At 38.7% G+C, this 23618-nt stretch overlaps 1 protein-coding gene across 1 annotated transcript; it reads right to left on the minus strand.

Annotated features, from left to right (window-relative positions):
* Window positions 1-1818: 1818 nt before the first annotated feature.
* On the minus strand, window positions 1819-5436 carry igfbp1a (insulin-like growth factor binding protein 1a). The gene is made up of 4 exons (XM_051874827.1): window positions 4906-5436; window positions 4150-4307; window positions 3188-3316; window positions 1819-2942 (listed from the first exon to the last, which is right to left on the minus strand). Exons 1-4 carry the CDS (start codon window positions 5279-5281, stop codon window positions 2817-2819), a joined length of 789 nt encoding a protein of 262 aa, XP_051730787.1. The 5' UTR covers window positions 5282-5436; the 3' UTR covers window positions 1819-2816.
* Window positions 5437-23618: the final 18182 nt, after the last annotated feature.

Raw genomic sequence — 23618 nt, forward strand, 5'->3', positions numbered from 1 at the left:
TAGCGTGAACTAAACCTTTAAAGGGGTCCTTGATTATGATTTCACTTTTTTAACTTTAGTTAGTGTGTAATGTTGCTGTTTGAGCATAAACAACATCTGCAGTGTTACGACGCTCAAAGTTCAATGCAAAGGGAGATGTTTTCTTTTACAGAAATCACTTAGGGACTACAACAAATCACAAACCCCAAAATTTACATAAACCCCGCCCCTGATAACATGCAACAAACGGGGTGAGGCCATGTTGGGCTGCTTTAGAGAAGTTGTTGTAGTCGAGTGTTGTTATCATGCCGTCATTTTACGCCGGACTGCTTCACAAACGAGGGTCAATTCAACACTGGATTTGCACAAAAGATTAACATGATGGCACATGCTAGTCGATGAGTTGAATCAACTCCACAGCAACTACATAAATTTATCCACTAACCATTCAGAAACATCCAGTTTCATTCTAAAAATTGTAACTTCTTCCTGAGTCTCTCCTTCAGTGTCCGACTCCGGTTTGAACAATGTAAGGCTTTACAATCGTCATTTTGGCTGCGTGAGATTCTCCAGCTTTGTTGTTGTTGAGCAACCAAAGCACGAACTGTTAAAGCTCCGCCCTCTTCTGGAAAGGGGGCCGGGAGCAGCAGCTCATTTGAATTTAAAGGGACACACACAAAAACGGCGCGTTTTTTCTCACACCCATATAGGAGCAAATTTGACAAGCGATAATAAATGATCTGTGGGGTATTTTGAGCTGAGACTTCACAGACACATTCTGGGGACACATTCTTGTGAAAAGTTGCCCTTTAAGATTCCAACCAGGACAGAACATATGTGGTTTATATAGTATTATTCATTCATTTAGATAAGATGGCTAGTGTCACTGTTAAGAGTTTCAAAACAATGGTTCTTTCACATTAGCTGCAGTAATTTTGTCATTAGTATAACAGAGCGCCGGGGGCAATGGAGATTTAAAATCTCTTGTGTGTAACAGGGTCAACATCTTTGAACCGCTTCATTTCACACTCTAGCTTGAGCCCCACACAGGTCATTACTCCTCAAATCTACACACAGAGACCCCATTCACATTAGCATAGTTATTCGCTTGTCCGAGCCGTGTCAGCGCAGCCAATTCTCAAAAAAGAAGCTGCGATGCCACAATTCATGAAATGAAATTGCTCATATGGATGAGGTCAAATACTCTTTTTCCTAATTTAATTTTCGGTGTCCATAACGATTTCTAGAACATTCTGGATGCCGTGAAAATACTAACAAGGCAAGGTGTTACAATGCAACATTGTGTTTGTTTGGTGCCAATTGCACCCATAATGTCAAGCGGGGTTGGGTATTTCCGATGAAGGAACTAAATGTTGTCTCCTGCGGTTTACGAAAATGAGATAAAGGTGTAAAGGGTGGTGGTGCAGAGGCTGGTCATCAGGCAAAAGGGGAGGGCGTACCACTGGCCGCCCAGCACAAACACAGCACAGGTCAAAGGCACCGTAGAGAGTGGAGCCCGGTTCCCCAAAATACCAAGCTAAAGTTAGTCCGCTCCATTTGAGATTACCACGATAAGGACACACATATGTGCACACATACACGGTTCTGCCTCCAGGCAGTTTTAAATATAGACAAAACTGAACATAATCAAGCTTGGCAAGAGAAATGGAGAGAGAAAAATTGAGATTTTTTGCACTTTGTGGTTTGTCTTAACAGGTTTCCCATTATGTTCAGGTGTTGTTGTTTTGTCCTGACATTACTAATTGAGTTTGACTGAGTCTTGCTTCCCCGCAGCTCCTCGTCTGACCCGAGGGAGAGTTTAAATGACTGACACTGTGGTGCTTGTAAAGATGATTTATTAAATAGTTTTTTTTTACCCACAATGACTTACAATTACAAACCATGAAAAATATGTTATACACACAAGCAAACGCTTTGGAGTAAAGCAACGTCTGAATTTCTTTTCCTCAGAGTAGACATTGCATCGCAAAAAATAAAAATAATAAAAAAAAATAAATGGACCACAGTATGTAGACAACACAAATATGATTGACAAATACAGTAAGACTGCAATATCACTTTTGATCATACAGGCAAGTATTTTACAAACATAAAAATAGCCCATTTGATAAACTTAAAAGACAGAGGTAGGAACAGGCAGTTACCCGTTTCAAAAGCTGTGAAGATCAATACTTTTGAATGTAAAAAATAAACACAGAATCCAGGGAAAAAAGCTTCCCACTTTTATGCCCATCTAATCTCAATCATTATAAACAAAAACAATGAAAATTCATTAGTAAATATAATAAAAAAACACATACAGTATAAAAATATGGCAATGTACGGACAGTGACAAAGAGGTTTGGTCATGCAGTGCTTTTTTCCATTTCATTCCTTTCCAACAAAGCAAGCCTGGAGGAAGTTTAAGACAAAAGACAGTAATCTATATACATCAAATATACAGATTTACACCATACAAAAATATGTATAAGGCATAAGGAATAAATATTCTTATCCAGATATCGAAATGAATACATTCAGTTTAAATAAATAAGTATGGGTACTTCATGTAAAATACATATTTTCTATACAGAAAAATAGATTTTCTTTTTTTTTCTTTTTTTAAAGTTCAGGGAATTTACCAATCAAAAACAGTGTACCTGAATTAAATACCACCACTAACAATAAATAAATACTAAGATATTTTTTAAAAATATAATGATAAAATTCAGTGGTATTACGTGTGTGTGTGTGTGGCTCTTTAGGTCCCCCTGTGTGTGTGTGTGTGTGTGTGTGTGTGTGTGTGTGTGTGTGTGTGTGTGTGTGTGTGAGACAGATCAGTGGTTGAGTTCCTCGGGACACTCGGCATCTGCTGGCAGGTCACTTGATCCAGGAATCTTCTTCCCATTCCAGGATGACACACACCAACACTTCCCCCTCTGACCATCCAGAGACGATTCACACTGCGGGGGAAACGAGACAGAGAGAGAGAGAGAGTGAAACGGGTTATTTCATTCTCTAGAAACACAAGCTTGCATGCACAGCCTAGTTCTCAGTCAAGTGTGGTTCTAACACTCGGCCATCACACGTATATCATCGTGTTGTTGAATATCACACATTAAGCTTCATATACCAACACACAAACTCTCAGTGTGAAATCAGGACTCGTTGGCTGGTTTCTGAAATACTTGCACAAGACTCTGCTTACCTGTTTGACTTTGTATAGACCGTGTTTGTCACAATTTGGAAGGTAGAATCTGGTCATTTTGTCTCCCAGTTTCTGTTGTGATTTAGTGATCTTGTCAAGGGCCGTCTGCAGTTCAATATGACAAGGACCCTAGAGAGAAAACATATGGTTATTTAGAGAATTTTTTAAATTATATAACCAAATAAAAGGTTAGAAATATTAAATATATATATATATTATTTGGTGGTTATTACTATTCTACAACAACATAATTTCACATATTTAAGAAAGTATTATTATTACAAAAACACCACCACCTATTACTACTACTACATAATAATAATATATTATTATGCTTTTTTAATTAAATAATTTCAGCATTTTAATTATTAGCTCTATTATTTTAATTATTAGCTCTAAAAAATGGCTATTTAGAGACATTTTTAAATAAATAAATTATATATATATATATATATATATATATTTTTTTTTTTTTTTTTTTTTTTTTCTAAGCTTTTATTTGGTGGTTATTAATATTTTACTACAACAACAACTAATAATAATAATAATAATATATTAAGCTTTTTAAATTAAATAATCGCATATCAGAAATTAATTATTTTTTATTAGCTCTTTTATTATTTTAATTATTAGCTATAAAAAATGGCTATTTAGAGACATTTTTAAATAAATAAATTTTATATATATATATATATATATATATATATTTTTTTTTTTTTTTTTTCTAAGCTTTTATTTGGTGGTTATGAATTATTTTTTATTAGCTCTTTTATTATTTTAATTATTAGCTCTAAAAAATGCGACAGGTTCTCACCACATGTGGCCTATACCATAATTTCAAGAAACCTTCTACTGCCCTCTTGTGGCCGCACATGGTACCGGAGTCTCTTTTTAAATCTAGCTAACTAAACCTTTACGGATTTCTTTGGAACATGTATAAAACTGATGTGCCTGAAGCTCACCTGCTCCACCAGTTTCTTGCGTATTGCGTTGACTTTGGATTTCATGCTCTCTTTAGCAGTGATGACCCGCGGGTCGAAGGGCTTGCCGTGCCCGGGCACGAAGACCGCTGAGCTGCCTTCATTCACCGACATTGCCCCGTTGTTAGACTCAGGATGATCTGAAAGAAAAAAGCATGGTGAGGATTATTGGTGAGGTTGACGGATTGCGAAATTATTTCTTCAGTTACATTCAGGTTTTAACTGGGTTTTTTAACATTTCGGTAATGATGAAATCAGAGCGCATATTTTCACCTGTCGCCAAAATAGGCGTTAAAACAACAGAGGGGGGTAACCATAACAACGGAACGTCGCTCACGCGCTTTCTAGTCAGATTAGATTCGGGCGGCACGTCTTGTTATTTGTAGCCCTATCATTTTCTTTATAGATTTACATATATCATAAAAACTTTTTTAAAAAGTTTTTTTATAAGATAATTGAGGTTTGCTCGACAGACCTTTAGGCTACATTTATTAGGCAGACATTTAAATTAGATTTTTTTTTTTTTAAAGGTAAAATTCCCTTATAAGAGTCGACCTCTTATTTATTCGCTAAAATAATATTTAATGCATATCTAAATATCTGGAAAACATCCAAGTGATTTGTTAACGCTGATGAAATCTCGTCAGCGGTTGAATCATCGAGATGGCATGATGTGATCGACAGCTGCTATCTACTATCTGGACTTAGTGCTATAGTCTTATTAGACGCTGCTGGTACCTGGCGTTGTGTCGCTTTGGCTCTGATCAGGCTCGGGGGTCTCAGTGCACACCGCCTGTCCTCGGGTGAGTGCGTGCAGGGGTCGGGCTTCACCGGGTTTCGGCAAGCAGCGGAGCCCTGAGCCGCAGGGCGCAGTGTAGATCCCGCACGGGTCACCTCTCTTCAACGCGCAGGCGAGGCAGCAGCCGCAGCCCGGCTCTCGAAGCACCTCCTCACAGCCGGCATCCACCGCAGGACACTCAGCCAGCCGCTCCGGGGAGCACGGGGCGCAGCGGATAGGTTCCTGCCCAACCACTGGGGAAGCCCGGAGCCCCGGCGCTGAAAGGAGTGCGCTGAATGCTGCCACCCAGAAAAAGTTCAGAAGCAGTCTGTTCATCCCAAAGCAAGGCTCAGAATAAATAGATAAATAAATAAATATCGGCTGAAGTGAAATGAGGAGTTCCTCGCTGTCTTTGCGCTCTTCAAAATGACTAGCTCTCTCCGGGTCGCCTCGCGGTATTTATACGCGCACCGGGTCCCGCTGACACGCTCGTGTTTGACGCATTGGCAATATCAATGATTTCTTAAATGATCCCCCTCTGCTCCGATTGGCTGGTGGAGATCCAGTCCGAGGTGTTTCCTTGAACACAGCGCGTAAAATGCGTCACTGTTTGTATCAGAACATAATGTTTATAAATGGTGAAAAAAAGCGTGCTTACTACCCCAGAAGAATCATATCCGATTGAACAATAATAAGCTGTCTTTTCCATAGATTCAGCAGGAATGCACAAATAGGCTAAATAAACTACATTCTTTTGAAATGATCACCCAGAAACTGCTGGAAACTGTGGGAAACTGTAGTAGCTACTTCTTGGCGTCACAAATTAGGCTCTTAAAAATGAAAAACAAAACAATAAGACTTAGTTTATATATATATATATATATATATATATATATATATATATATATATATATATAAACTATGTAGTAAAACAGTATAATAACTCTATGGTCTTAGAGAGTTAAACCAGGCAATATAGTTCAAATGAGTTCATATTAATTTGTAATCTGGCCTACAAATTAATTTGAACTAGATTGCGGAACTATATTCCGCAATTTCATTCTGGATCATGTGTCATTTATTCACTACAACAAAAAAGTGAAAGTAGGTCTATTTGTAGTTCTCTCTTCCAATCAAATTTTCCTTGCATCTTCGGTTTTTAATAGACTGAAGAACAAGCTATTCAGCTTCATGTTATTGGTTTGCAATTTGTGATTTATTTTAGGACAGGGCGAACAAAAGATCCACATTCATTAAGTTCCCCCATGGAAACTCTTATACAACCAATTTAGGATGCCAAATTGTCGCGTCCCAGTCCTTTGACGCGTTTATTTGGCGCCCGTAATGAGGTGAGAGTGCGCGCGCTCCTCCGTCTCTTTGGCACCGCGTGCACTCGCACTGTGGTACGTGACCTCACTCAGGTCAGGACAGGACCCCGTTTTGGAAAGCTCGAGACTACCGCTATTGTCATTGCCCCTTTCCTGAGATAATAATAGCCGCGCGGGAAAACGACATGATCACCTACACGTCTCCTCGACGCGCGTCGCGAGGCCTTTTGTGGTGGCCTCGCCGCGGAGTTTATGAATGGGATACAGGATGTGACACTCAGCTGGGGAAGGGTGCTTTAATAATGTGTCAACCGCTGAGCTCTCGAATGTCTCTGAGGGGAGTTTTGTGAGATCACATGATCCACGCAATTGTCTTATGGCGTTGCGTCATTTTTTTTTTCTTCAGCACATGGAGAGGTTCTCTGCGTGTCACGTGATAGTGTTGTCCGTTCCCGCGCGTGTGGAAGCTCGAGTATCTGCTGACGGAGATAAAGCGGCACGCGCGTCATACCGGTAGCAGTACTCTGCTCCTCTGTCAAAAAAACACAGACATGAATGCCAAGAGTGCATTGCATTTTAGGATTAATAATCTTAAAGTCTAAATGTTGTCAGACTATGTTACAGAGACAAAAATAATAATAATAATAACACAAACTACTTTTGTTATGTCAAGGTTAACAAAAAAAATAACATTTGTTGAGCAAATTTTAATGCAACACCTCTTAGGACTTCCATACAAGTTTAAATGATTCGATCTTTGTTAACCCACACAGTAAAACTCCCTATACCTATTTGATTTTTGTTTCCTAAATGTATAAGAAAAACACATTTCTAGCCATTGGATAGAGCTGGGGTTATGTTTGCACTGCATGTGACTTGAACAAGTGTGCATTTGTGCATGTCACTAAATAACAAGTGCTGTTTCTGCTGTAGTATGACAGGTGGTAGTTTTATTGTCCAGCAGAAGCCATGTGCATCTATGTGTCTATTCACAGAGGGGCTTCTGTGTTTGTGATTTCAGCTCAACTTAGATGAAAACAAACCAGTTGGACATTTAACTTAAAAAAATGTAACCCATTTGAGGCAATAAAATGATGAAAACATCAGGCCCATGACCTTAAATAACCATCTACTTGGAGTACCCCCACTCCACCCCCAAAAGCCCACCTTTATTAACAACCTTACCAAATGACCTTGTTTTTCTGAATAAAGGAATGTGGAAGTGTGCTAAGCCTTGTGTTATTCAGCGCTGACTGGATGGCCTCAGACTCTTGATTATGTTTTCCCTTACAAGCTTAATGAAGTAAATCCGATGTTAAGGAGAACCATTTAGACATCTTGTCTCCAGGATCTCGGGAGGCTGATATAACTGTCACATTCTCAACTTTGACATCAAAGTGACTGAAAAAAACAGAAAGAGAGTCATCAAAACAGTGTCATTTAGGGTCAGGGCCAGACCCACTTTGAAAGAAGCAGAAACAACATGCACACCCACAATGACATCAGCAGAACCGACATCAACAGCAGGACATAAAAGGTCATGTGCATTGCAAAACCTCTTATGTTAACTCCAAAGAAGCCATCAAAGAAGAGGAAAACTTACAAACTGATACAGAAGACTTTCTGATTAAATAACAGAAGTGTGGATCACTCACATAGGCAAAACAAAAATGGACTAGCATCTGCGTTTAAGCCGCTGTCTGTCACACTAGACTTTGAACATTAAACATTTCTTCGAAAACTATAACGGTTGTGATATGTCATCTCTCACTGCAGCATTATTTTTAAGAAAACATAAATTCATCATATAATAAATACAAAAATGTAAAAATATACTCACCTTTCCTGCAGTCCTGCTGTGACGTATTGTTCTTCTGGTAACACTTTATTTTACAATGTCTTTGTTACACATTACATGTACTTACAGTACTATAGTAATAACAGTAAATTATGCATAACTACATGCAACAAACCCTAAACCAAACCCTAACCCTGTAGTACATTCATGTTGGTAATTAATATTACTTAGTACTTAAATGTATAATTACACTATAACAAGGACACCTTGAAGTAAGGTGTCCTTGTTCTATTCTTCTATTGGTTGCACGTCTTCATGTTACTTCACAATTTGCTGGTCAAAATTCACCAAAGCTAAACTCAGAGAAATTCGACTGAGCTTCAGTTTCTGGTCTACCTACGTTTCATGAGTTCACAGTTACAAATAATCGGATAGAGTGAAAGAGTGTGTGGCATAAGATATCATCAGAGTCTTCCAGATGTCCCTGCATAGCGTAAATGAGACACTTTCAGGAAAGGTTTCTTTCTTGTCCCCCTGTCATACAGGCCAGCTTTGTGTTAAGCTTGTGAGATAGTTGTCACATGCACAGACCGACCAGTCCCAGCAATAAAGCCTTGTAAGTCATTCAATGTTGCCATTGGCCTCTTGGTAGCTTCTCCGATCAATGTCCTCCTGGCTCGGTCATCCAGTTTGGACGAACAGCCTGATCTAGGCATAGTGTTGGTGATGCCATACTTTTTAATGATGCTCTGGAGAGTACTCAGAGGGATAGCTAAAGCAGCCTTTTTGTAGCCTTCTCCTAACAACTTTATCCCGGAGGCCTTTTGAAAGCACTTTGCCAACCATGGTGAATTCTTTTCACCAGTCACCACTAACAGTGAAATCTATGGAAGCCCGTTTCCGCCACTAAATAAAAAAAAAAAAAAAAAAAACAGTAATTGCGACTTTTTATCTCGCAATTGCAAGTTTATATCTCACAATTCTGACTTTTTTTTCTCACAATTGCGAGTTATAAAGTCATAATTCTGAGATATAAACTCACAATTGCATGATATAAAGTCAGAATTGCGAGATATAAACTTGAGATATAAACTCGCAATTGCGTGATATAAAGTCAGAATTCTGAGATATAAACTCGCAATTGCGTGATATAAAGTCAGAATTGCGAGATATAAACTTGAGATATAAGGTCCTTTCACACTGGACGCGATTTTGACGCGGGAATTATTCGCGCGATGGTTTTATTTTTTGATCAGCTGTTTGTGTAATGAGTGCTTCCACACCGAACACGAATGTGCTGCTGCGAAAAAACGACGTTTATTTTTTTCTCTTCGACGTCGATTTTTTTTTACTTTCAAGGCGACAGAAAAGGCTTCAACCAATCAAATACAAGGAAACAAAGGTGACGTCGTAATATCAACACTTGAACATGACAATCAGTGACTTGATATTAAGAGGACAGCTCACCGTAAGCAGACTGCCAAACGCTGCTCCGGATCGATTGGTTCCCTGAAGTTTGTGGTTTGTCTCGTCAGATGCGGTGCCACTGTCTGGAGGAGCTCCTCAAATTGTCCCACGGACATTCGAAAGTAAGTACGGAACCGGCCATGGTAAAGTTTTAGCTCCTGTACAAGATTAGCGTACTCCCCCTCAGACTCTCTGTTCTTTAAGACTGGGTGCACCCAAAACCTTCTTTTCGGTCTTTGAAAAAAAATGAAAAGCTCGTGTTCACTGGATGATGAAGTGCCCATGTTGTTTGTCCTGAGCAGTAAAACTGACCAACTTTTTCAACAGGATTATTTTGTTGAAATATATATATATATTTTTCATTCAGCTGTTGCCGCGAATGTTTTGGAATCTTTCGGAGCACAAACGTCGCAAATTCGCGTCGCGACTGATGTGAATGGTTTTGACGCGAACTATTCGCTTTTTCGTTTCGGTTTTCCTTTACGCGTCCGGTGTGAAAGGGCCTATAAACTCGCAATTGCGTGATATAAAGTCAGAATTCTGAGATATAAACTCACAATTGCGCGATATAAAGTCAGAATTCTGAGATATAAACTCACAATTGCGCGATATAAAGTCAGAATTCTGAGATATAAAATCGCAATTGCATGATATAAAGTCAGAATTGCAAGATGTAAACTCACAATTGCGTGATATAAACTCACAATTCTGAGATAAAAAGTCACAATTACTGTTTTTATTTATTTTTTTATTTTTTATTTAGTGGCGGAAACGGGCTTCCATAGAAATCGTTAAGAAACAGCTGGCTTTATTCTGAAGTAATCAAAACCATTACAATTGATGTAAGGTGGGGCAGTTAGCCTGGTGTTTGATCTGGAAGTTTAAAATGGTATACTCTAAGGAGCTGTTCACTTTACCAAACCACATATTTCACTAATTAATTTAGAATAATCCTCCAGAATGTTTTAAAATGTTATTTTCACTTTGATGGTGAGGGATATAATGTGTACATACAGCTCAAAAAAGTTAGACTTAATTTATTTTATTTTCCAGGGTCTAATGTGACAAAAGATTTTTACAGGGTGAAATATTTTTTCCGACTTTCTATAGGTACTGTATATATAGGCCTCCTCTCGTGCTTGGATAGATCATTTGAACATGTTCTTCACGAACTTTGTTAATAAAACATCATATGAGTGAAGTAACAAAATGTGTAGTGTGACCACCGCTTTACTGTCCAAAATTTTAATGTCTCAAAACCTTGATTTGACACAAAGTATTAGATGCAGTGCTTACATTTCTACATTTTTTTTGTTTTGTTTTGTTTTGTTTTGTTTGTTAGGTTTTAGTCTTTGCCTTTGTATTTGCCATTATACTCTCTTTTGTGAAGGTTTAGCTGGTTAGCATGGCAGGTTAGCCCCTAGTGGTGGATGTTGTAATTACAACACCCAAAAAGCATCTTCTCCATTGACAGCCATGTAAAATTAGCTGTGTAGTCTAATGTACAAATATGCACTATATATAATATTTAATCAAAGTATTGCAGCTTTTTTTTTTTTTTTTTTTTTTTTTTTTTATTAGTGAACAATTTGTTTTAAAGCTTCTTAAAAGCATGAATTGGACATTTTTTTTTTTTTTCCATGTTTGTTGGCTTTCGCACCATAGCTTAGGACAGTCACCAGTGAAGGGTTTGGGATTGTGCGCCTTCTTTTGGGGACATTGGTCAAATAGTGTTGTCATGACATCGAGCGATTAGTCACATGTAAGTTACGTCTCGTGTGATTGGCTTAAAAAATTCTGTGCTCCTAAAACTCAAATCACATCCTTCCAGGGGGTCCTGCACCAGTGTAACTTATGAAATGTCCAGTGAGTGATGCTAAATATGCATTCTGTTTTATCTAAAGCAGACGAACATGAATCTGGCAACATTTTATGAAGTGAAATGTTCTGTGAGTGGCGCTAAAATGTGCTATTGCATTTAAAAAAATAACGGAACACCTACACTAAACTCTACCCTACCCTAACTCTACCCTAAATGTGTTTTTATCTCACATTTGCTTATATTAACACTATCGGTTTCAAATGCACCTGCAGACTATTTTTCTAGTCATGTACACTATATTGCCAAAAGTATTGGGACACCCCTCCAAATCATTGAATTCAGGTGTTCCAGTCACTTCCATGGACACAGGTGTATAAAATCAAGCATCTAGGTATGCAGACTGCTTCTACAAACATTTGTGAAAGAATGGGTCGCTCTCAGGAGCTCAGTGAATTCAAGCGTGGTACCGTGATAGGTTGCCACCTGTGCAATAAGTCCATTCGTGAAATTTCCTCACTACTAAATATTAAATGGTCAACTGTTAGTGGTATCAAAACAAAGTGAAAGCAATTGGGAACAACAGCAACTCAGCCATGAAGTGGTAGGCCACGTAAAATCACAGAGCGGGGTCAGAGCATGCTGAGGCGCACAGTGCACAGAAGTCGCCAACTTTCTGCAGAGTCAATAGCTACAGACCTCCAAACTTTGTGTGGCCTTCAGATTAGCTCAAGAACAGTGTGTAGAGAGCTTCATGAATGGGTTTCCATGGCCGAGCAGCTGCATCCAAGCCTTACATCACCAAGTGCAATGCAAAGCATCAGATGCAGTGGTGTAAAGCACGCCGCCACTGGACTCTAGAGCAGTGGAGACGTGTTCTCTGGAGTGACGAATCACGCTTCTCTAACTGGCAATCCGATGGACGAGTCTGGGTTTGGCAGTTGTCAGGAGAACGGTACTTGCCTGACTGCATTGAGCCAAGTGTAAAGTTTGGTGGAGGGGGGATTATGGTGTGGGGTTGTTTTTCAGGGGTTGGGCTTGGCCCCTTAGTTCCAGTGAAAGGAACTCTTAATGCTTCAGCATACCAAGACATTTTGGACAATTTCATATACTCTTTGTGGGAACAGTTTGGGGATGGCCCCTTCCTGTTTAAACATGACTGCACACCAGTGCACAAAGCAAGGTCCATAAAGACATGGATGAGCGAGTTTGGTGTGGAGGAACTTGACTGGCCTGCACAGAGTCCTCAACCCGACAGAACACCTTTGGGATGAATTAGAGCAGAGACTGCGAGCCAGGCTTTCTCGCCAACATCACTGCCTGACCTCACAAAAGCGCTTCTGGAAGAATGGTCAAAAATTCCCATAAACACACTCCTAAACCTTGTGGAAAGCCTTCCCAGAATAGTTGAGGCTGTTATTGCTGCAAAGGGTGGGCCAACTCCATATTAAACCCTACGGATTAAGAATGGGATATCATTAAAGTTCATGTGCACGTAAAGGCAGGCATCCCAAAACTTTTGGCAGTATAGTGTATTTCGTCATTGAGGATTTCTTAAAAATACGGTGTAAAAATCTCATCTCGTCTCATGAGCTAACTGTCTCGTCACACCCCTAGCAGATACTTCTTCCTGTGATCGATGATCATTGATCACCTCCAAAAATCCTGATCGGAGCACCCCTATGCAAAACGTATTGTGTTAGTTTATAAATCACGCACTAAATGTGTTTTGAGGTCATAACATACCTTGTGTAAGAAACTGCACAAAAATAAGTCTTTATTAATTGATAATCTGTCTATGTAATCATATTTTGCGTGATACAGAATAAAAGTTATTGGCGCTTTACTGCCACTATTGTTCTTTCTAGCTGGAAACTGCAGTGAATTGTATATATTGGTACGTTTTTTGGAGTTGTAGGTAGAGCCACATTTTATCCAGTGAGTCTGTTGTGTTTTCTCTTTAGTTGCAGTGCATCACAATGGTATAAAAAAAAAAACATCAGGATAATTGAGTATTAAAAATTATGTTTCATATTCTTAATAAACTGCACCTCCATCAATATGCAATGCTCATTCTACCAGAGAGGTTAAGTAAGGTAATATAAGGGAAAACATTTTTCCCATTCCTGCTGCTGGAAAACATGATTCTGGAATGTTCTCTAGGGTCAGTCATGGCTAAGGATGATAATCTAGTGATTAGTGCATCTTAAATCCTTTCAGATGTCTATGCAACACACACATATGAAGAGATCAATCAGTTTAGCCAGAGAGCTCTGAGCTTCCCACTGTACAGACCATTTAAACTGAAATGACACATACACAAGCTCACGTGTACACACACACACTCCTGTCATATGCACCACCTTTTACCCACATTGTCCACCAAGGGTTGAGTGAAATGTTTGCTAGTTATGAATACATGACTTTGGATCAGAAATATCATAGATGATTGTGGGTGTGACCACACATGTTTGTTATTTAAAGAAGCAGCTGCTCCCGGTGCCAGAACTCCTGTCACAGCGTGCATTTCCATCAATTCTCATGCAAGCCTTTATTCCCGAGATGTACACACACATATAGGATGACTCTTACCTTGCTGGACCCTGAAGAATTTCCTTCTTCCTAGGTTGCTGTTATGTACACTATGTACTTCTGGAGATTGTTGTGGTCTGTAAATGAACAGCAGTAGTTTGACCCCATTATTGGTTTGGATGTAGTGTATACTTGTGGTTATGTGTGCATAATGCATAGAAGTCAATGTGTCAAAATGATTTTTTGTGTGTGTGTGTGCAAGTGTGTCTGGGAAAACTTTCTTGTATGCGCTCTCATGCGCAGGCCTCCATTGTGTGTGGCTTCCTCTGGCTCGTCTCTCCAGCCAGCATGGGAATGGCCAAGCGAAATGTGTTTATTTGGCCAACGGTAAAGTCCAGGCATATCTAACACTCATTTATATACATACACTGACACACACACACACACATACAGACAAACTCCTGCAAATGAGAGTGTGTGTGTATGTCAGTACACGCTGGACACCAGAGACGTTGAAATGCAGATGTTGTAATGAAAAAAAGAACTTTTGACTTCTTTACCCTGTTACAGATCACTCATTAAACCTGACAGAATTTAAGTAACCTGCAATGCAATACAATTATGTAGACACGTCAGAGTCCTGCCACTCCTGCGGAATGCAAGTTTCATGACGCAGAACGAACTTAATCTGCAGATATTCAAAAGTTTAGGGTTGGTTTGTTTTTTTTGTTTTTTGTTGATGAAGGAAGTCTCTTATGCTCATCAAGACTGTTTTAAATGTTAATATATTTTAAAGTGCCTCTAGTATGGATTCTTGAAAATTACCTTTCATGTAGTGTGTAACATAGCTCTAAGTGAATGAAAACATCCTGCAAAGTTTTAAATCTGAAAGTGCACCTTATATAAAGCTATTGTCTCTCAAAAGTAAGAGTTGACTCTGAGTCAATTAAACGAGTCGTTTGTAAAACGAATCTTAAGCCATTTCGTTGTGACGTCAAGACGAAACATTAGCATATTGCCCACCCACTTATTGTGCAAGCAGACACCAGCGAAAATTAATTTTTTCAACAATACCACAGCAGTACAATCTTTTCTAGCGATCGTTCAAAATTTGTAGTTTTGTATGTTATGTTGTGTAATGTACACCCTAGTCTGTCTGTCTCCTGCTAACCGGCTAACTCACGCTTCTATTGTTCTGCTTTTCAGATGTGGGTGCAATATTGTCTAAAAATGTGTCGATTAATACAGCTTATCTGTCTTATTACTTGGAGTAATGATCAAGGACGGAGCACGACTTTTGTTCACAAAGTGTAATGCATTATCAGCTATTCACATTTGTGCTCGGCTAATGTGGGAGTTTATACATAGCTGTAGGCCCGGTTCGCTTACATAACTGTAAAACAAACTGTTTTTTTCCTCTGCGTTTTTATTATTACAGTAGCGTGGAGTTCTATCTGTATTGTAATAGGATGTTAAGATGCTAGTCCATGCTAACTAGTTGAAGTATTCTCTCTGTAAACAGTAAACACCCATTGTAATGTCAAACAATAATATAGCCATTTTTTACTTTATTAATAGTTATGATGAAAAAGTTTGTACACATCTGGCCTAAATGTTTATCTTATGTTAGAGGTTTTCAGCTTCACTTGGCATTCTGTGCAACTACATAAAGTATAACAGTGCTATCACGTCTTATAAATAAAGCAAACTAAGGTGACACTTACCATAGAGAAACATCCTACTCCAGTCGTGATTGCGTTTCTGGAGTTGATCAGTTTCTGGTTGATCGACTACTTCAGACGTTTCATCATCGGACTCGGGCTCGAATTGATACGGTAAAATCGTTGCCATCTTTTCTGTCCATACGTTATTGTATACAATGTCTTGCGAATTGATAGCTGTCATTCAGTTATGGCAATGGGCACGCGGTGCGCACAGTAGGCCAATCACAAAGGATTGGGCCATCTGACCAATCAGAGCAGTGTAGGCTCACGGAAAGGAGGGGTTTAGAGAGACTGATTCTTCAAACTGCTTCTAACAAACAAATCATTGAGAACGGAGGTGAAATTAAAAGTATATTATGAGAAAACGAAAGTGTTTTTTGACCTTGCATGCATGTAAACCTGTTGTAGGACACTCCTAAAACAATATTAGGAACCTTAAAAAAAGGCATAATAGGGGCACTTTAAAATATAATTTATTCCTGTCATGGCAAAGCTGAATTTTCAGCATCATTACTCCAGTCTTCAGTGTCACATGATCCTTCAGAAATCATTCTAATATGATGATTTGCTGCTCAAGAAACATTTATTATTATTACCAATGTTGAAAACAGTTGTGCTGCTTAATATTTTGGGGGAAACTGATTCTTTGATGAAAATAAAGTAAAAAACAGCATTTATTTAAAATATTGCTAAATAAAAGTATTAATTTCTCTAAAAAAAATCTTACTGACTTCCAGTGATTTTTGACCACTTTCTATGGGTATATTTATTAAAAAGCCATTGGGGAAGACAGGGGAGTGTTGTAACAGGGTCAGAAAAGAAATTAAGGTTTTTGAGGAAAACATTCCAGGATTTTTCTCCATATAGTGGACTTCACTGGGGTTCAACGGGTTGAAGGTCCAAATTGCAGTTTCAGTGCAGCTTCAAAGAGCTCTACATGATCCCAGACGAGGAATAAGGGTCTTATCTAGCAAAACGATCAGTCATTTTCTAAAAAAAATAAAAATGTATATACTTTTTAACCACAAATGCTCATCTTGCACTGTTTTGCGACATGCCACACATTATGTAATCACGTTGGAAAGGTCACTCGTGACGTATGCAGAAGTATCAATCCAGTGTCTACAAAGTGAACGTGCAAAGACTAAGTCAAACGGCCTTTACAAAAAAAGGTAAAACAACGATGTCGGACGATTTTGAAGTTGGAGGCGAAAATGACATTGAGTTTTTCGCCCTACTGCGGTACTTCCACCTATGTCACGCATGACCTTTCCAACGTGATTACGTAATGTGTGGCGCATTGCAGAGCAGTGCAAGACGATCATTTGTGGTTAAAAACTGTACAATTTTTTTTTTTTTTTTTTTTTAGAAAATGACCAGTCTTTTATCAAGATTATTTTTTGTCTTGCAATCATTGTATTGTAGATAGTTATTTGACTTACATAACCTAAAGTAGCTGTTTCTCTAGTTTAATTTGATGCTTAGCATTCATGCTAACTTCAAACCCACATGCTAAAACAGTTAGCTATGTTATGGCTGTTTGGGGGTGGGGATAGTTGCAACAGTTCATTATGTTACATCCAATCCCTTATGATGATTCCAATAAATCCAGTTATCAATCACATCCTCTGTTAATGCAGAGTCACATGAGGTTTTTTTTTGTTGGCCATCCAGAAATTTATGTTTCCATTATAGTTTATGCGCATGCTTAATCTGATAAAACATTAACCGCCTAAATTGAGCACATACGTATTTTTGTGCACATTTTTAGAATTTATGCGCATCTTGGCATTTCCATCTAGCATTTTTTTAATGGGATATCCCAAAATTCACATAAAAATAGGTGGATGGCAACATAGCTAGTGACTGAACCCTTATTTGACAGGAATACAGACACACGAACACTCACAAACTGCAATTTTTTTTTTTTTTTTTTGTGCTAAATTTAAAGTCATAAATACAATATAATTTTTTTGTAACTTTAAATTGTTCACTTTATTTAAAACTGATTATTCTTTGTTCTTCAATAAAGTTTGTGCATAAATTAGATTGTTACATCTGTCCCCAGCTAGTCTTACAACAAGTTTTGAAATAATGATAAAGAGTCAACAATTTACCCATCCATAAAAATACCTCCCTCATGTTAGTAAGCTCTGACTTCGGTGTAAAGAATGACATTGCTTCAGTTTTACTGCAGTGATCCTCATGAAACATTCCATTTAGATGACAACGACCTCTTGTGCCACATAGTTCTCTGATTATTCCTGATCACCTGCTTCAGTAAAATCTTACAACTAAACGTCTTATAGCTAATACTTTAATTTAATTATTATACTGGTGAGTCATGCTTTTTGTTGGTGGCAGTAAAGTGGATGATGATCTGCCAAAAGCCCATTACATTGCGACCTGCTGTGCCAAACTCATCGTATTGTGAAATGAATGGTGGAGTCTGTTTTGCTGCTATTTTGGTATCTTTCATGTTGCCAAGTTTGAGCTTGTTAATCCTTGTTTCATTGTTTGAGAGTGTGATTGATGATGCAGATTGCACATTCTAACAAGGAGACACCGACGAAAGGCTTCATTGTATTTTTGAGGGCAAACTGGAACATGTGGCACATTTCACAAAGAGGAAACTCTTGAAAAATTAAAAGAAGTAAATGAAAATCCTTTTTCAACAAATGGTCTGTCAAAGGAGGTTGGATATGAGTTTATATGAGTTGCTTTATTTTAATGTTCATTTAAAGTGATTTTTTTTTTTTTTTTTTTTTCAAAACAAAGTTAAAGCAATAAACAAAAAATAACTATTAAATAAAAACGAAATAAAAAGCAATTATAAATCAATTTTAAAAAATATGCTAGAATGAGTAACAGGGTTGCAAATTTATGGTATATTTACACGACAACAACGTACTAAAAAGGAAAAGTTCCTTTGTGTACAGACGGCAACATTGTCAAAACTATCCCCATTCACATGGATCCGAAAAAAAGATTAAAAAACGCTGTATTATTCATGCCAGGCCAGTAGATGGCGATGTCACTTTTTAAAGAAACTACGCGCTACTAACTACTATAGACTGAACACGCAATACACATGCGCATGCTGACACTGTTTTACAAATTTGCACTTTTGTAGTTTACACAGAGATGACAACAGTTTCATTTTCAAAAACTTGCACTTTGAAATCTGTTTTCAAATGTCGGTGTTTTTTAGGGCCCCAAAACACTGCTGTTGTGTAAATGAACGGCCAAAACACATAATAGTTTTCAGTTTTTAGTTGAAAACGGTGTTGTGAATGCCCCTTAGTCTAAATAGAGCTGTTTCTCAGAAAAGACTAGCAAGTTTGAGATTATATGTTGTTTTTTGTCATTGACAAATGTTACATTTTCAGTAAACTGAACAAAAACATTTTATGTTAAAGGATTAGTTCACTTCAGAATTAAAATTTTCTGATAATTTACTCACCCCCATGTCATCCAAGATGTTTATGTCTTTCTTTCTTCAGTCGAAAAGAAATTAAGGTTTTTGAGGAAAACATTCCAGGATTTTTCTCCATATAGTGGACTTCACTGGGGTTCAACGGGTTGAAGGTCCAAATGTCAGTTTCAGTGCAGCTTCAAAGGGCTCTACATGATCCCAGACAAGGAATAAGGGTCTTATCTAGCAAAACGATCTGTCATTTTCTAAAAAAAAAAAAAAAAAGAAAGAAATTCTATACTCTTTAACCACAAATGCTCATCTTGCACTGCTCTGTGATGTGCCACGCATTATGTAATCACGTTGGAAATGTTACATAGACAGAACATACAGATCGCGTGACAGGCGGAAGTACTGATCCAGTGTTTACAAACTTGCAAAGACTAACGGCCTTTCCAAAAAAAAAAAAAAGTAAAACAATGATATCGGACGATTTTGAAGCTGGAGGAGAAAATGAGATGGAGTTTTTCGCCCTACCGTGATACTTCTGCCTACGTCACGCGTGACCTTTCCAACGTGATTACGTAATGCATGGCGCATCGCAGAGCAGTGCAAGATAAGCATTGGTGGTTAAAAAGTATATAATTTGTTTGGTCATTTTCTAAAAAAACAAAACAATCGTTTCGCTAGATAAGATGTCTCGTTTCTCGTCTGAGATCATGTAGAGCCCTTTGAAGCTGCAATTTGGACCTTCAACCCGTTGAGCCCCAGTGAAGTCCATTATATGGAGAAAAATCCTGGAATGTTTTCCACAAAAACCTTCATTTCTTTTCGCCTGAAGGAAGAAAGACATAAACATCTTGGATGACATGGGGGTGAGTAAATCAACAGGAAATTTGTATTCTGAAGTGAACTAATCCTTTAAGTAAAAAGTTTATCAACAAATCAAATAGCAACATATGAAACCCATGTATTTTGCATATAACGTGTTCAGTATTCAACAGCCATTAATCTGAACACTGATTAACACAATCAGTGCTATGACAGTTTTTATGATTTATTTGTGTGTTTTATGATCTTAAATAAGAGCACTCCAAACTATAACACAATCAGTGCAAACAAACCATCACAAATCCAGTCTTTGGCAGCTTTGGGTCCACCGTTGGATTCTCTTATCAGATATACTGAATCGCCTGTACTGTACACCTGAAAGCTTTGTGTGTTTTGTCACGATTGTTCAGTTGGCTAACTTGAAGTGGAAATTGATCATTAGCCCCACGCTGATCTGAGACCGTCTTATCCAATCAAGTAGCTGCGTAGTTGTGATCTAAACAGCGGCTGGGTTTGAAGTGTGCAAGCTGATGACCTGTTAGCGCTGTTGTTTATCTTGGTATGTCAGCCATAAAAAAAGTCATGAGTCATTTCCTCCCCTCAGGTAATAAACACTCCTACGCCTTACTCATCAGCATATACACAGTCCACGCACACACACACATCTTCGTTTAGCAGGAACCATTAACAGTTTCCAGTAAAAGGGGACTGACGGTTAAAAAGGGGGAAAAGACAAGTTCTGGCAAGTTGTTTGATGGGAGGAAAAATGGGAGTGAGTGAGAGCATCTTCATACGAAAGTCATTGTGAGCGCTGATGTGCTGGAGGGCAGAGATTATCATTTGAGAGATGAGGAAAGGAATGGGTTTGGTTAAGTGCTGGAAAAGCAAGCCCAGGCCTGATCTGACACTGCTGCAGTATGTGAGCTACACGACAGGTACAGGGATAAAGACTGGAGATTTTCCATAAGCAAAGCTCCTTGTTAACTCACAATAGGTTCGATAGGCAGGGCTGATTATTCCATTGCATTCATTCCTGCATAGTGGCAGCAGGGATGGTTCACATACACACACACACAAAAGATATTCTGTCATCATTTTCTCACCCTCTTGCTGTTTCAAACCCATATGACTTTCTTTCTTCCGTTGAACACTCACGGAAACTCACAGAGAATTTGCATGCTCTTCCATAGAATGAAAATTAATGGGGACAAGTGCTGTCGAGCTGGTGTCATGCACCAATTTATTATAAGCCCCGTTTACACCTGGTATTAAGATGTTTTAGTCGATCGGATCACATGCGGACGACGCTAAATACAGGTGTAAATGGGAACTTAAACGTTTTGAGCTTGTCCACTTTTGATCACTTCCAGACCAGAGATAGCCGAAAACGCATTCGATCGGATTGCTTTCATAGTGTAGATGCTCGTGGTCGAATGCATTCGAACAGCCACAAAAGACCACATATTCTCCGCCTACTGACCTAATGCATAAACATTATGGGAAGTGTGCTAGTCAGATGGGATTTAAACTTTGTTGCTGAACACCCAAGTTTGGTTTAAAGACGAAAAACGTACCAAGCACAATGTTCTCTCACCATTCCTGATTTCTAACACACACTCAACAGCGTTCGGCGTGGTCTTATGGCTATCAGATCAGAAATGAAAGCTGCTGCTCTCTGTGTTTTTCCATCATCTCCATGCACCACATATGTAAATTGCGCAAGCTTATTTTGTCCATTTCACAAGTTCACATTTACAAATAATCAGATAAAGTAGTATGCGTGTTTGGCGTGCTGTCCGAGGAGAGCCCAGAATATTTCCCCCGTATTTCTGGTTAGGAAAGTAACCAGGCGAGTGTGAGGAGACGGGGTGGTGGAGGGATGCTGAAAACTGTCGAGAAACATAAGTGAGTCGACTGTGTGTATATATAATATATATATATATATATATATATATATAATATAATATAGGTCTCCACTCATGCTGATTGGGTAGACGTGTTGATTGCTGATTGCTGGTTGGAATTATGTGATGATTAGATAGATCATTTGTACGTGTTTCTCCCGAACTTTGTTAATAAAACATCATTAGATCAAAAGATTTGAACAAGCCCATACATTCACTCCCATTGACCCTCCCCTTAAAGAAATCCGGACAGAAGTGGTCAAAAGTGGACAAAAGAGATGGATGTAAACTACCAAGTGTAAACGGGTATGTCTGTCTCGTCCGCTTGTGATCTGATGTCATGTTATTACCAGGTGTAAACAGGGCCTTAGTGAGAAAAGACATGACCAATAGAGCAAACACTTTTTAATAATGTAATTATTTATTCAAGTGTAAAATGAGTTAGTCTAGTTCCCTTTCAAAGTAGAAACTCAACACTGCATCTTGGATTGATGCTATGGGGGAACGCCATCAGTGTGACCGGTGTCTGAAGCACGTGTGCCAAACACACCAATTTTATTGGCCAATGACAGTCAATGATGTCACTAGTTGAGTGCCCGGGCATATAAGAGGGTTCCTGTAATACACGTCATCAGCTCTTTTTTCTTCAGGAGTGGCTTGTTTGTATGTGCGCAAGACAAACACTCCGGTGGAGTGCGTCTGACTCCCTGAGGAAGCTGGATGTGCTCATCATGATGAATTCATGGTAAGGAGCTTTGTTCTTCGTTGATTTTCTCCCGAGGGGATGGTAATCTAGCCTTTGCACAAGCACGTTCAGCTCTCGAGCGAGTTGGAGGCACTCATAGCAATGCAATCCTGATAGCAGTCATTGCATCTCGTTGCCACACCTTATACACACGGGCGCTTTGCTAGTGATGTCATGGACTGATGTAGGCCAATAAAATTGACATGTTTGACACACGTGCTTCAGACACCGGTCATGCTGATGCCATTCCCCCATAGCGCCGATCCAAGACACAGTGACAACTTTACATGTGCACAAATAATGTGATTATTTCTCATAGTCAGAGTAAGGTCTTAATCGTAGTAAGATGTTTACATGACACGAGCAGAACTCTTCACTCCAGTTTACATGCAATTTTCATTACTCTAATTATTTGCTTATAAGTATGGTTATACTCAAACTCAGATAGGCATACAGTATTCATGTTACCGGCTTAATCTACTCACAACAAATTCAAAATACATTTTTATGGACGTACTGGATATTATTTGGCGCCGTGATGAACACTGCAGTGCTGGGTTTGCCTACACTGCTGTCACGTTCTTCGCGCCGTCTGGATGAAGATACGGAGCTGAGACTGCACAGCGAGTTGTGTTGACAGAGTTTAGCGATTTGGAGAAGAGAAAACTTCAGAATAACGTCATGGAGATCATTCATGAAGTTGTGTGAACAACTTCATGAATCAGTGTACGTCTGAGCACATGCGCACTTTGGTCAGAGCGGGAATAATGCGATTAAGGTGTTCACATGCCTGTTTATTGCGATTAAAATTGGCGTACAACATCTACATTTTAATGCGATTATGGTTACTACGATTAAGAGCTTAATCGCATTCGTTTGATCGAAGTATTGCGTTTTAAATTAGGTAAAGTTTAATTGCAATATTGCCAAAATCCCATTATAATTGCATTATGAGGGTGCATGTAAACACACTCAGTGTCTCGTTCCTCTTCTCAGGGAATCATGGTTACAGTCGTAAACCTGAGACATTTTTAAAAGTGGACTTAGATTCAAATCCTGGCATATACATTACCATTCAAAAGTTTGGGTTCAGTAAGATTTTTATCCAGC

Source organism: Ctenopharyngodon idella, chromosome 20 (genome assembly GCF_019924925.1).
Source record: "Ctenopharyngodon idella isolate HZGC_01 chromosome 20, HZGC01, whole genome shotgun sequence".
Lineage (NCBI taxonomy): Eukaryota > Metazoa > Chordata > Actinopteri > Cypriniformes > Xenocyprididae > Ctenopharyngodon > Ctenopharyngodon idella.

Bases quoted from the DNA above. Each gene is read 5' to 3' on its own strand.
- igfbp1a (XM_051874827.1), bottom strand. From the start codon at position 5,281: ATGAACAGACTGCTTCTGAACTTTTTCTGGGTGGCAGCATTCAGCGCA. The intron at 4,308-4,905 runs GTACCAGCAGCG...TTTTTCTTTCAG, and splicing joins CCAAAGCGACACAACGCCAG to ATCATCCTGAGTCTAACAAC. The intron at 3,317-4,149 runs GTGAGCTTCAGG...TTTTCTCTCTAG, and splicing joins GCAAGAAACTGGTGGAGCAG to GGTCCTTGTCATATTGAACT.